The sequence below is a fragment of the Leopardus geoffroyi genome, chromosome B1 (assembly GCF_018350155.1).
Source record: "Leopardus geoffroyi isolate Oge1 chromosome B1, O.geoffroyi_Oge1_pat1.0, whole genome shotgun sequence".
In the NCBI taxonomy this organism is placed as follows: domain Eukaryota; kingdom Metazoa; phylum Chordata; class Mammalia; order Carnivora; family Felidae; genus Leopardus; species Leopardus geoffroyi.
The window spans coordinates 102329231-102344512 of NC_059327.1; the positions used below are offsets into that span (position 1 = coordinate 102329231).

The 15282-nt window shown below is 35.3% G+C and overlaps 1 protein-coding gene across 3 annotated transcripts in view; it reads left to right on the plus strand.

The window, feature by feature from the left end:
• The window catches only part of TRPC3 (transient receptor potential cation channel subfamily C member 3), a 74250-nt gene extending 59528 nt beyond the window's left edge, over positions 1-14722 (plus strand). For all 3 annotated transcript variants that reach the window (XM_045468532.1, XM_045468542.1, XM_045468538.1), the window contains 2 exons: positions 10884-10959; positions 13861-14722. In XM_045468532.1, the coding sequence (XP_045324488.1) occupies positions 10884-10959; positions 13861-14003 (219 nt within the window). In that variant the 3' untranslated portion in view covers positions 14004-14722. The remainder of the gene's footprint in view (positions 1-10883; positions 10960-13860) is intronic.
• The last annotated feature ends 560 nt before the right edge of the window (positions 14723-15282 follow it).

Sequence of the window (15282 nt, forward strand, 5' to 3'; positions counted from 1 at the left end):
CCCTCCACAGCACCAGCAATTCTTTTCTACCCCAATCATGTCTCTGCACCTCCCACCTTCCACGATGTGGCCTCTTTTCTCCTTCTAGTTGTGAGTTTGTTCTCTCAGTCCTCAGATTGATTTCCTAGGTGTTCGAATAATTGGATATATATTATCTAGCTGTGTTCAAGGGATGAGGCTAGCATAGAGTCCTCCTAGTATCTGCCATCTTAACTCCCAATCTATTACTCAGCTTTAAATGAAGTCAGTTCTTGAATCAGCAGCTTTCAGGAGGTTGGAGTGGTGTTAGAGAATTCCAGATCCTCCTTCGCAGCTAATAGAATTTTCCTATGGGCACAGGATTGTATTTGTGAGTTCATTTTTTCTTTATGTTTCCCTAACAGAAAATAGCAATACAAGACTAGTCAGTTGCAAGGCAGACTCTCCCTCTCCACCTCACGAAATACATCTAGCAAATATGGATTTCCTTTATAATTTCTCCTTCACTCTTCTATTCCAAACTTCTCTAGATTTTGTGTCAAAAGGTCAAGGGAAGTTCTCAGCCATGAATGTCTGCCTTTGGCATTTCCTCACACCCTCATTTGATTTTTCATATGACATTTCTAAAGAAGAGTATGGATGCATCACAGGAGTTTGTGTTTCTGTTTCTTATTCTCCTTGTTGCTTTTGAATGATTTAGAAGAAGTGGGGGAAATTCCCAAATTTATTGTCAAATTCAATCTTCTTGTGTCTGAAAACTGTTCTGCTTCTATATGAGGTGATCTTTGCTACGCTGCCTAGAGGCTCCAGAATGCCATACATTTCATATTTTATAAGAAGAATTCCCTGTCTGTAGCATGATACTCTGTGGTGCTCCAAAATTGATAGTATAAAAATAAACTCTGAGAAAAAAGGTTTAAATCAGCTATCAAACTTCACAGATGAATCAAATTTCATATAAATGCCTTGATTATATTTAGATAAAATCTCTTTACTATGGATTCCATGAGTGATAACAATTGGTTTTAGTTTAATGAATTCTTGTTTCATGCAGTGTAATTATAATATATGACTTACTTAAAGAAATCCCAGATCTTAATCTGCTAAATGGGGATTATTTTCTTCAAAGTGGTGACCTTTTGGGATACTCTAATTCTAATGGTGCTACCACAATTCAGAACATTTTTGGAATATCACTAAAGAATTACTTTTATAATAAGTTTATAAGATACAAAAATTGCTTCATTTTCATTATTAAACTCAGATAATTATTCACCTTATTAATAAGACTCAGTGCCATATGACTACTTTTTTTTCAAAAATAGTCATATCCATCTTCAAAAACGCATGGCTGTTGCCAGCTGCACCTTATGTGTTTTACATCCAAATGAGTGTTTCCTTTCCAAAACAATTACTTCAAAAGTAGAGAGACTCAAGTTTGCCTCAAAGTATAACAGAGGAAGAGTTTCAAAAATACTTTGATCAATTACAGTGTTATTTATACTAACATTAATTATTAATAGTGTGCTGAGGTCATTTTTGTTATGTGTGTAAATATTTTTTTGTTATGTTACAAAACTAGAGATGATTTTTTCTGGAGAACATAAGGACTTGGAGGGATAGCTGTGATTGAATTCTGCTCATGAAAAGTTCAAGTTAAAGGTACATGGATACGCTAAAGTGACTTTACGAAATGGGAATTTTTTCTAAGACTCCACAGACACAAGGTTGTAGGTTCTTGGGTCCTATTCTCTCTGGTGTCTCTTGTAGCAGCTCTGCTTTAACTACCTTCTTCAGCTTGGGAACTCCTTTCACCAACGTAGTGTTATACTGTCTTTGGCCCACATGATGGTCCCTAGTCCGAACCACTAAGACTACCATAGGTGGCTTGGTTTTACTGGAGGCACATGGCATTTTTCTCTAAAGGAGGCAATATGAGACATTCACATTAAGCTTCATTCATAATGAGGTTGATGGCACATTACAGACTCCCACTATTATGCATGGTCCTTGGTAACAAGGATACAAAGATACAGTCCATGCCTTCAAGGATCTCTCCCCTGGAGTGAAATTTCAAGATTGAGGTGGGAAGGAAAGAAAAATAGATGAACATTCACACAACCCTGTGAAACGTGGCATAGGTGAAATGTAAATAAAATGGTATGAGAACCTTGGGAAACCCATAGAAGGGGAATACTTAAAAACCCATCAAGTAGAAGCAATTCTAGTCTCTATTTCTCTAAAGAACAGAACTTTGACTAGTGGTTAGAAGGTATAAGGAAGCAGATTTGATGCAATACAACAGAATTGTTTTTTAACTGCTACAGTTGTCTAAAAATAGATTAAACCAGCTGTCTGGAAAGAGTAACAGGCTCTGAATCACAGATGTTTATTCAGAGGCTGTGCAATGGTGATGGATCAGGATGTCTCACAATGAGTGGTATGAAAATATGAAAAACACATGACTTCCAAGGTCCCTTTCCTCTCTCAAATTCCACTCTCTACTTCTGAGTTCTTTATATTTGTTCATATTAGTCTTACCTTACAGTCCTACTTTATAGATTTCTAATATTCATATTATGGAATACTCATGGACAGTCAAATTTGGCTTCTCTGTAGGATTAAATGAGAAAATGAATGTAAAAGTACCTGAAGGAGTTCTTCACAGGTGTTAGTTGAATTTGAATTAGTGACAAATAAGCAATGGAAAAGAAAAGGTTTGATGCCTTTTGGGAGTGAGGGACATACCCATATATCCAACTACCCTCATTTCAGTCCTTCTCCCAGTCTTAATGAAGGTTTAAAAAATGAACTCAGATTTGTTTGCAAGAGATAATTTTTAAGGTAACTACCATCTAGGCTTTCAACATCCTGGATAGAGAAAATCTGTGATCTACTCTACAAAAGTCACAATGTCTATCTTAAGGAGTAATTCACAGGATCATACCAAGAAATTTGGATAATACCTGGAGGTTTGTGGACTTCTATTCCATTAGTTAGTAACTTGATCAAGAGGGAAAAATAATGAGTTTGTTAATGATCAATTTTGTTTTGGGTACTGGCTTTGATTAAGGAATCAGTTGAAAATTTAAAGGTAATATTTACAATGGTAATTTTACTTGCCACATATGAGTTTTATGATCCTTGCCTATGGTATTATTAAGCATTATTAATATTGGTTAATCAAGATTTGCTTTATAGAAATATACATGATAATGAGAGCATAATAGTTATACTAATTTGAACACCTACTATGTAATTTACCTGTATTATCTCTTTTACCATGTAGGTTCTAACATTTCCATTATGCAGACTAAGTCACCAAGGTTCCACAGCTTGTAATAATGTAGTTAGCAACTCAAATCCAGGCAATTTGCCCTTGCAACCCACTTTTTTAACTGCTACACAGTACTGCCTTGGGTTCACTGGACAAGCTACCTAATAGAATGGAAATAGCTAACCTTTGTCCCTTGTCTGAACTACACATCATTTTGGAATTCATGAATTATCTTTCCAATATGAACTAAAGGATGAACTATTACCAGGTAGTGTCATGTGTGGAGAAACTAATTTCAATCCAACATCAGGTGTCTTCTTGCCTTATAGAGAAGCTCAAACTTAGTACAGTGGTAGATATAAATATATTTAAGCTATTAATATTAAGATGCAAATTTTAAAAAAATGAATTTTTTTGTGGGATAAATGGAAAGCTTTAAACACACCAGATTTTGGAGGGGAAAAACTTAAGCCTATAACCACAATTTTCCCTAGTAATATATCTACCTATTTTCCCTTCAATGGGGAGTGTAATCTGAGTAACTTTGTACATGGTGTTTCTAGGGAAGCTGAACTCATTTTAATTTTTAAAATATTGTACTTTCCTCTTCCTTTCTGGAAGTAAATATAAATTTTCATAGATTTTTTCTTTTATTTTTTTTAAATGTTTGTTTTTGAGAGAGAGAGAGAGCGCGCACAAGTGGGGGAGGCAGACAAAGAATCTGAAGCAGGCTCTAGGCTCCAAGCTGTCAGCACAGAGCCCAATGCAGGACCTGAACTCAGGAACCGTGAGATCATGGCCTGAGCTGAAGTCATAGACTTTTTCTAGGCATAGTTTTGGATAACGTTAAATGTTTTATAGGTTATTATACTAGAGAATGTGGGTAGCAATATTTTAGTCTTCAAATTTTATCTTTATAAATAATACTAGCAAGAACTAACGTTTTCTAAGCAGAAATTCTACTTTTAGATGCATTTTATTGTTTAATCTGTACAACCTATAAGTTTTTATTACCCCTCCCATATTTTATATGAGTAACTGGAAGCTTAGAGAGGTTGTTAAGTACCTTAAGTTCACTCAGCTATTAAAGACATGTGTTCACATTAAGAGATTTTTTTAAATTCTGAACCCATTCTGTCTCCCTTTAAGCAATCTTATTTTTTGTGGAGGTAAGATTTCTAAATAACACATTCCTGAATGGTTCTAAACAAGACACTTATAAGCTCTGAATTATTCTCTATTTATATTAACTAAAGTTTTTACAGCTTTGTAGAAGTAAAAAATATTTGTTTATTTATTATAATTAAGGGCTGTTGCTGCTGAAGATGGAATGAATGCCCAGGCTGGTGAGGCACATCAATTTGATAGGCACCTCTACTTAGGGGATGCCTGGGTGGCTCAGGCGGTTAAACATCTGACTTCGGCTCAGGTCATGATCTCATAGCTCATGAGTTTGAGTCCCCCACCGGTTTAGCTTGAGCCCCACTTCAGGTGAGCACGAGTCCTACTTCTCTCTTTCTCTCTCTCTCAATCTCTCTCTCTCTCTCAATCTCTCTCTCTCTCTCTCTCTCTCTCTCTCTGTCTTCCCTTGTGGAATTCTCTCTCTCTCCCACTCTCTCTCCACCCTCACTCACTTGTGCCCTCTCTCTCTCTAAAAGAAAAAAAACACAAACACAAACAAAAAACCTACTCAGAAGAATATTTTAGTAGTTGTATGTTGTTGGGTTTGTTTTTTTGTTTTTTTTTTTTTTTGGTTGTTTTTGGTTTTTTGTTTCTTGGGTTTTTTTTTTTTTTGTTTTTTTTGTTTTTGTTTTTGTTTTTGTTTTGATAGAACAGGGGAGGGACAGAAAAAGAGGGAGAGAGAGAATCCCAAGCAGACTCCATGCCCAGCATGGAGCCTGCCGCAGTGCTCAATCCACAAGCATGAGATCATGGCCTGAGATGAAATCAATAGTAGGATGCTCAACCAGTTGAGCCAACCAGAATCCCCTTTAGTAGTTTTGATTTTATTAGATTTTGAATTTTAATTATGAACTATTTCTAACACAGAATGGTACCACAAATATCCTGTTAGACATCTGTGCCACTACCATCTTGATTTAATAAATGTTAACATTTTACAATATTCTTTTTGGACCTTTTTTGTAAGGATTTTTTGATACAACAAAATTCCCCTACGTACTCTATTACAATAGCCTTTATCCCTCCCCAGCGATCTTCACTATATTGAAGTTCATGCGAGTTCTTGCCATGTTTTCTTCTATATATTTATTACTTACATGAGTACACTCATACCTTTATGGACTGGTTTTATGTGTTTTTGAAATATACATAAATTAATAATATACTACATATTCTGCTTTTTTCCCACTTTATGCTTTTGAGAATGATCTATGTTAATATGTGTATATCTTGTTTTCTATTCTCACTGCTACAGTATAATCCATTGTATGAATATTTAGCTTATTTTCCATTTTTGAGTATTATAAATAATGCTGTAGTGAACATCTTAGTAAATGTCTCCTTTTATGCATTTGTGTTTTTTATGGATTACATACCTGAGAATAGTTCTATCAGTTTATATTTCCATCAACAGGGTATGAGAGTTTCTCATTGTTCTCAGGACTTGATATTAACAGATTTTCAAAATTTTGCCTACTAAAAATAGCTGCCCTGTACATCTTCAAAAATGTTAGCATCATGAAAAACAAAGGACAAGGAACTATACCAGATTAAAGAAGACTAAAGATACGTAACATCTAAAAACAGTGTTGTTCCTCATTTGGGAAAATGAAACAAAGTCTGGATTATGTATTAAATGGTTTTTGCTCCCTTGTTAATTTTTTTGAAGTTTGATCATTGTAGCATGGTTATATAAGAGAATATTCTTGTTCTTTGGGAATACTCGTCGATGTATTTAGGGATAAAGGGACACGATGTCTCAGAATTATTTTCAAATGCTTTAGCAATATAATAATACAGAGAGTGAGATTAAGCAATGTAGCAAATTTCTAACATTGGTGAATCTAGGTGAAGGGTATATGTGAATTCATTTTACTTTCAACTTTTCTTTAGATTTGAATTTTTTTCAAGAGAAAAAGTGTTTGCTAAACTCATAGGTGTGAATTTATTAATTTACTCTTCTCTGAGTATTAGTGAGATTGAACATCTTTTCCTATGTTTGTTGGTCATTCAGATTTCCTTTTTTGTGAATTTGAATTCCTTTGCCTAATTCTACTTTGCCATTTGTCTTAGTGACTTGTCAAAATTCTGTAATATTCTCCTTACTGATTCTTTGTTGATGTGTTTTGCCAACAACTTCTCTCACTTTTTGGTTTGTCTTTTAACTTTGTGTAATGGGTTCATTAAGGAGTCTTAACCCATATAAAATGACTTTGTTTTCAATAGTTTTCCACTAACTGTCCTATTTTGAACTCTTCTTTTCCATTGAATGGAGGATCCCTTTACAACATCTGGTCAAGATTCCAGAACATTCCAGTGACTTGGTTATTAGAAAGTCTCATTTTTGTAATTAAAGAGACAGTTAAGTTTATTTTGATGTATAAATCTTCAAATCTAAAGCTCTTCTTCTCCTTATTTTTTTTAGCATAAGCTAAACGTTTCCATGTCTCTAGTGGAGAAAGGCTGTGGTCTACTTTGTACATATCTCCCCCTGCTAGCTCATCAAGGTGCTAATCCTCTGCTACGTGGAATGGGAAGAAGAAGCCAGAGGGCAAGCATCTTTTCATTTGAGCTCACTGTGGTGAAGTTTCTTTCTTGTTGGTCACTACTGCTCTAATGTTGACCAAGTTTTAACATCCTGACTGTGGCAGACACCCATGTGCTGCCTCTCTCTAACTGGGTTGGGGGCATGTTTAGAGGGTTTGAAAAGGCCATGTAAGCTACTTTCCTTTTGCACAGCTCCTGAAGCAGAGATCTGACTCTGATTTAAGGTTCACATCTGATTTTCACCTTTTCCAAAAGGATAGCGCATCATCCCAGCCCCATTTATTGAATCCTTTCCCACTGAGATGTTTTCTTGCCTTCCACCCAATATAGTGGAAATTTATCCTTTTGCCAAATAATGAGAATACAGGTTGACCCAAAGGCTGTTTCTCTCTCATCTCAGTTCTTTTTTCCCCCTGACTTAATTGCCAGGAGCAGGTCAGCAAGTTTGCCAGAATAGACATTTAATTGGAAGCAAGATACCAGGCCTTTTGTTTAGGCAACTCTAATCTTTATGAGTGATTGCCTTGGCTTTCCACCCCCCTCCTTAGCTTCTGGGAACTGGAGGTGTACCACCTCCCTTCCACCCAGGAAAAAGAATAACCTCTCCAGAAGTCCATGATCCCTCCCATGTCTCTGCCCTCTTACTTATGTGGGGTGAGAAGGAAGTTGGTGGTAAGTACTGGTCTAGCAATTCTCAGTAAGTCTTAATGAGAGGTGGCTGGTCCCAATTGCTAGTGACAGCTTGGTCTTAAGACCAAGGAGTACTTAGTATCCCTTCTCATCAGTTTTGGATTTATCAAGACCAAGGAGTACTTAGTATCCCTTCTCATCAGTTTTGGATTTATCAAGACCATGGAGTACTTAGTATCCCTTCTCATCAGTTTTGGATTTATCAACAATTCCAGGACAACCGGAAAAATACCATTTGACATAAGGTTGCATTTCATTGGTATTTTCTTGCATAAAAGTTTTTAAATGTCTTAATATAGTCAGATTTATTAATCTTTTCCTTATAGCTCATCCTTTCTTTTAGCTTTTTCCTTTTTATTTTATTTACTTATTTCAAGAGAGAGAGCATAAGAGGGGAAGGGCAGAGAGAGAGGGATAGAGAGAATCCCAAGCAGGCACCACACTGTCAGTGCAGAGCCCTACACGGGGCTTGAACCCACGAACCATGAGATCATGTCCTGAGCTGAAATCAAGAGTCAGATACTCAACCAACTGAGACACCCAGATGCCCTTCCTTTAGCTTTTTCAATAACTATTTCCCTATTCTTTTCAAAATTTTGCTTTTCACATTTAGATCTTTTGTCTATTTGACTCTTTAAAAACTTTTTTGTTTATGGTGTATGAGGTGTAGAGATCTAATTTTAATTTTCCCATAAGGATAGTTCTTGTCTCAATACTATTTGTTGAATAGTCTTTTCTTTCCTGCTGATTTGTATTACCACCTTTCAAGCTGCTTTTAACTGATACACATTTCTTTGTATTTTCTTTTTATAGGAATCAACTCTGCTGTCCCCTAAACTAAATTAGATCCCCGATATGTTCACCCATCATAGTGAATTGTTCCATTGAAACTTTATTAGTAGGAGTTGTGTTCACTATTGCATGCCTAGCATTTAGTACAGTACCTGGCACACAGTTGGCTCTCAATAAATGTTTGGTGAAGGAATGAGCAAATCCAGGCCAAGATCCACGTGGCTGTGAGTCTGCCCTAAAGTCTACATTCACAGATTTCAATAGGTTTTATATTTTACTGTGATTGGTAAAATGGATTTTTCCTTTTCAATAACATAGGCTCTCTCTTGATCTGTTGTTCTTTGAGACAGACATTGTGAATATTCCTAGATTTATCCTTTTCTTGAGCTTGGCATCTAATGGGTCACTTAGGTTCATAATTTCCACTTCCTAAAAATTAAGACAGATTTTCTATTCCTACTATATTTTCGTTTCAGTTCAGGCCTTCCCCCTCTTTTCTTTATTTTTTAATGTGATATTTGATATATGCACAAGAATGTGTATAACACATAATAAGTTAAAATTACATGTACACCTATGGAAACTACCACCTGCCTAAGAATGATAACATTATCTATCCATGGCCTCTACTTCGTTGCTTCTCTCTGGCCCGCCCCTTGCCTCCACCTAAGAGGTAATCACTAACTTGAAGTTTGGGTTTCTCAGCCTCTTGCTTTTGTTTTCTTTTCAAATATAGACTTGCTACATAATGCAAATATTCCTACCAAGCATTATATAGATATACTTGTTCTTGAGCTTTTTAAGAATAGTTTCATACTTTGTGAAGTCTGCAAATTGAATTTTTCATTCAACATTTATGCTTCTAAGATTCATCCATACTGCTGTGTGTGGCTATGGCTAATTTCATTATTTAATTTCGTTAGTGAACACAATGACATTACATTGTGTAACATACCACCATTTGTCTATTCTCCTGTTGATGTTTGTTTAGACTGTTTCCAGACTTTTATTTGCTATTTTGGACAAGATTGCTATAAGCATTTTTGTTTATGTCTCTTGGTCCACATGTGTAAAGTTTTTCCAGGCTCTGTATCAAAGAGTGGACTTTCTGGGTGAAAGGGTATGTGAGTATTCAGCTTTAAAAGATAATGCCAAATTGCTTTTCCAAATGGTCTACCTATACTCATGCCAGTAAAGTGTAAAAGTCCCCATTGATGCATATTCTTTCCAACATTTGGCATTATGAGATGTATTAATCTCTTGCCTGTGCAGATGTGTAATTGTGTCTCCTTTTAATTATAATTTGTATTTCCCCAAGAAAAGAATTTGAAATTGTTTTATAGGCCTACTGACCATTCTTGTTTCCATTTCTGTGCAATGTCTGTCTGTCTTTGCTCTTTTTTCTATTGGGTTATTTGAGTTTTTCTTACTCAAAGTCACATATTTTAGATCCAAATTTAATTCTTTATCAGTTATAGGTATTGCCAATATTTTCTTTCAACTTGTGACTTTCTTTTTTACTTTTTTTATAGTATCTTTATAAACAGAACTTTTAATGAAGTTTTAATTTTAATAAAGTTGAATTTATCAGTCTCTTCTATTATAGTTGGAATTTTTAAATCTTGTTTTAAAAACACCCAGATCTACACTGAATTTATAAATATATTTTCTTATGCTTTATTTTAAAGGATTTAAAAGCTTTGTCTTTCACATTTAAGATGCATCTGGAATTAATTTTTGTGTACATGGTATGAAGCAGGGCTCCAATTTTATTTTCTTATTATGGGTAAACAATTATCCTGTAAGAGAATTTATTTAGATTGAAATATACTCAAAATATATATTGCTATGAGAGGGAAGCACACAATATAACAGAATATATGGTATTTAGAAAATATAAAATATACATGTGGTAATTAGTATGTATACAGAATTTAAAGAGACATACACCAAAATAACAACAATGATTATCTTTGGATAGTAGAACAATTGATGATTTTTGTTTATTTCTTTTGTTATTTTCTGTATTTTCCACTTTTTCTCTGTCGAACATATATTTGACAGTGAGAAAATAAGGTAGTATAGGTTATAATATAGTATCAGCACATCTTAAAGAGAAATCATCAGTTGAAAGAGAAACCATGAATTGAAATCTTCCAACTTAACTTTTTTTTATATAGCATCTTCCATTCCTAGGGATATGGGAGAATGTTTGTGGATTATGCAGTAAGTCTCAGTAGAAGGTGAAAAACCATTAAGTTGTGGAATCTGGGTGAATCTTCTGTAAATAGTTATATAAAATCTCTCTCTCCTAAGTTGTGTTTGCTTTACAGGTAATGTGCGACTCTTTGGAGAATAGGATCTGGGTTACTTATATGTATCATTGGTGATATAATCATTTCTTTTTGATCAACAGCAGATAATGAAAAGACTTATAAAGCGATATGTTCTGAAAGCACAAGTGGACAAGGAAAATGATGAAGTTAATGAAGGTAAGCATCTCCAACTTGAGAAACATTCTTTTGCAACTAACTTGATGAACTTGGGAAACTTGTTATTGAAGGATACTTTAAAAATCCAATCTCAGGTAATAGTGCCAAGATTGACAGGAGAATCTTATGTTAATTTCTAAAATTATCTTTTTAAAGGAATGGTTATTTAAAATGTCATTCAGAGACCATTTGTCTCTTCTCGGAATGCCCTGATTCTTAGAATGTAAAACCTGCCATCTTTCTGGAAGCTTTTAAATCCCTATTATATAAGGTAGTCAGTAGTTTCAGTTCTGTTTTCAGTGAGTGCACATGAGTGTTAACCTTTTTCCAATAAAATAATATTTATTTTCCAGTAAAATAATTGACTGCTTGGCTCAAATAGAATCCACATTTCTTCAGGAAAATCTTTGCTTTGTTATACACAAATCTTGCTCTCATCTAGTGTTTCTCTTTTGCCTTTCACTTTTCTTCTTGGCTCCTTCCTTAATGGTGCCTATTTTTCCACATATGTCCTAGGCAGGGCATCTGTCTGGATTATAAAAATGTTTCACCAAAGGCTAGGTGGGTCAAAGCACAGGCCCAGAGTTGGAAAAAAAAAAAATCAAACTTGGAGAAATAAGTTGCCTTAAAAATGGAAACTGTAGCTTACAACACCAGTGAGATGCCACCAGATGATCTCTATCTGTGCTGATAAGGGAGAAAGGGCTAAACTAAATAAAACTGGTGATGGGTTTTGAAGCCATTACTTGATGAGCACAAGGAATCCCTTGAAAATCTGAGTCAGTCCAATGATACATGTATGTAGAAAAGAAGTCTATGAATGTGTGATTGAGGATCAGCAAAAATCCAATCATGATGCCCTAGAAATTGTCTCAGGGAGATAGGATTGGAAAGGGGTTGTAGTCTAGAAAGTGGAAATCTGATCATTTGTGCAATAACCTCCCTGGGGGGAAGGGGTACAAAAACAAAGTGATCTGGGAAACTGGATGGCTGAAAGCATTATAACCAAGGAGCATCTTCCAAGTCCTTGCACCAAAGAGGAAAATGAGTTAGTGAGAATTTGGAGTTTTGAACAAAGTTCGAATTAAACTATCATACAGTTTAACAGCTTCATTAATAAATGAAGGGACTGAAGTCTGAAGAGGCTGAGTAATTTGTGTTTGCTGTATTGGCAGACTACATGTAACACTTAATGTATAGTCTTCTGGGGCACCTGAGTGGCTCAGCTGGTTAAGCATCCAACTCTTGATGTTGGCTCTGGTCATGGTCCCATGGTTGTGAGATTGAGCCCTGCTTTGGGCTCTGTGCTGGGAATGAGATCTGCTTAAGGTTCTCTCTCATCCTCTTCTTCTGTCCCTCCCCTGCTCTCTCTCGTTCTTTCTCTCTCTCTCGCTCTCAAAAAAATAAAATAAAATAAAAGTATAGTTTCCCCATAAGTCAAAAATTAGGAAGGAGGATATGGCAGTAGGCATGCAAAAGGGGATCCACTGGGTTTATAGTCCAAATGTAATACTTAATGGAGTGAAAATCTACTTATTTCACCAAAGACTGGCCTTGTGATTTCAAATTAGATCATATTGCCAAATGGGAAAGGAAGAAGCACTTTTTTTTTTGGTCTAAACAAAATGAATCTGAAAATGTTTTATGTGTAGTCCTAAAAAATAGAATTCCTTAAGATAAAGAGGTTCTGACTTTCATATATATAAGAACATAGAAATTATACTTTATTTTTTTTTAATTTTTTTAACGTTTTATTTATTTTTGAGACAGGGAGAGACAGAGCATGAACAGGGGAGGGTCAGAGAGAGGGAGACACAGAATCTGAAACAGGCTCCAGGCTCTGAGCTGTCAGCACAGAGCCCGACACGGGGCTCGAACTCACGGACCGCGAGATCATGACCTGAGCCGAAGTCGGCCGCTTAACCGACTGAGCCACCCAGGTGCCCCTAGAAATTATACTTTAAACCATGATAAAGGTAGCAGGGAATATCATTAAAGGTATGTTTTACATGTGATTCTATTATAAAAAGCTGTTGAAATACCAATGATTTGAAGAATCACTTCTTATAGATTCAAGATAAATTTCTGCCCCAAAGTTCACCTTTCAATGTCAATGGCTTATCTACATGATAATCATTTGCAAGAGAATCCAGTTTTTAATTGCAGTCTACATATGATCAAAATACTGCCAAGCTTAATTATGGGTATAGTTGTGTTTTAATAGCCAAAAGTCTCCTACGGAGTTTCTTATGTATGTACACATTGCTAGTGGTTTCACATCTAAACTTAATTTCACCGTTGCTTGTTACTTCCTTATACATTGGTTCTCTGTGTCTTACAAACCCTTCCTTGGCTCCAAGTTCATTACCACTGCCTTCCTTAATAATCACTTTATGTTCTTCCCAACTCCTCAAACTTGACATAAAATTTAGTTGTTTCATATGAGTATTTGCCTGTTAAATAGATTGACTAAGCTTTAATTAAGTTGCATTTTGCTAGGGTTCTCTTCCATCCTAGCAAAGGGGGATAATCCACGTAGGTTTCAACCCTTATGGGTCTGAGGGAACCAAAGGGACCCTCTATAGACAGGATGGAGATACCCCGATTGCAGATCAGTTAACAGAAAAATCACCCTGTGTTAAGAGGTGATTGAGCCCCAGAACAACACTTTGAGTTCTACTACTGAAAACACAGCTGGGCTATTTTTATAGCTTTTGTCAAAGATCAGTATATTTTTAAAGATTAATATTTCTTAAATATCTTGAAGGAAAAAAAATTGAAAAAAGTACCTTGGACTTTATGAAGCAAATGTGTTCATATTGTATGAATTCATTCTTTGTTCTTTTCTAAATCCAAAGAGCAAATTACCCATGATATTTTTTTTTAATACAAATACTATAGGTGAATTAAAAGAAATCAAACAAGATATCTCCAGCCTTCGTTATGAACTTTTAGAGGACAAGAGCCAAGCAACTGAGGAATTAGCCGTTCTGATTCATAAACTCAGTGAGAAACTGAATCCTAGCATGCTGAGATGTGAATGATTCAGTAACCTGGAATAATGGCTTTGACTATAGCACAAATGTGGGCAATAATATTTCTAAGTATGAAATACTTGAAAAACTGTGGTGTAAATTTTTAGTTTTAACTGCCTTTATCATGTGAATCTTTAAAAGTTAGGTCTTAATGATTTTACTGTTTTATCACATGAAAATGGTCTTCATCTTGATTGTCTGCCTTGACCTTATAAACAATGACATGCCATTGTATTTAAAGGCCCAGTATTATTACATTACTGACATTTCCGTCCACTTTAGAATAAACTCTATGTCTTTGCACTACCTGTTTGCCTCCAAGAGACCGTAAGCTCCTTGGGGACAGGGACCATGTCTTATTCATCTTTGTGTCTCCAGCATCTAGTACAGTGCCTGGTACATAGTAGGTGCTCAATAAATGTTGAACCCAACTGAACTGAACTGCCAACAAAATACAAATAAAAATAAAAAGGTCATCACTATGTAGCATTCCTTCCGTTGTCCAAATGCTGAAGACATTTTTTAAAAAAAATAGAAACATGAAATTTTATAACTGGCTATGACTTGGTAAGATTTTCTTAGAATTTTTGGCATCACTCATAATCCTAGAACCTTTGAGCCCCGAATGAAGAATTTAACAATGAAATGGGTTAATAGAAAATATAATTGCATATTTAAGTTTCATAGAATTGTTCCAAACAACACATTAAAGATTTTTCTAAAGTATATACTCTTTGCTTTCTGTCTTAAATTTTCATTTGTTGTTTTTCAATAACGTGAATTTATTTAGTGGGATGGTGAGTTTTTTAAAGTTAGAGGATATGCAGAGTTGCTATTTTGTTATAACCTTCTAATTTCTGCCTCTGATGCTTTAATGCTAAGTAAGATATCAATGACTGACTTCTATCTTGCCCATTAGCTTCATTCTGAGTTGTAGAGGGTATGTCTATGGGAAGAACCAGGAAAAAGCAATGGCTGTCTACCTGGAAACACATATCCAAGCCTCACCAGGTATGTTTCGTTTCCCTTCGAGGCATCTCTTGCCATCATTGCTTACAATGATTGACATCCTTTTTCTTATCAAAGCATTTCAATTACACTTTCTATACAAAATAGGTGTGATGAATCTGTATTTGATTTTTATTTTATAAGTGAGTTAAATACTGGTAATATCCACAACACCTTATGCATCCCCTTAATAAGAATGGGGGTACAGGCCAGTAATTTCCCTCATCTCTTCACAGACCATAAAACAAAGTATTTTTTTTTACCAGCTAGGTTTTGTCTC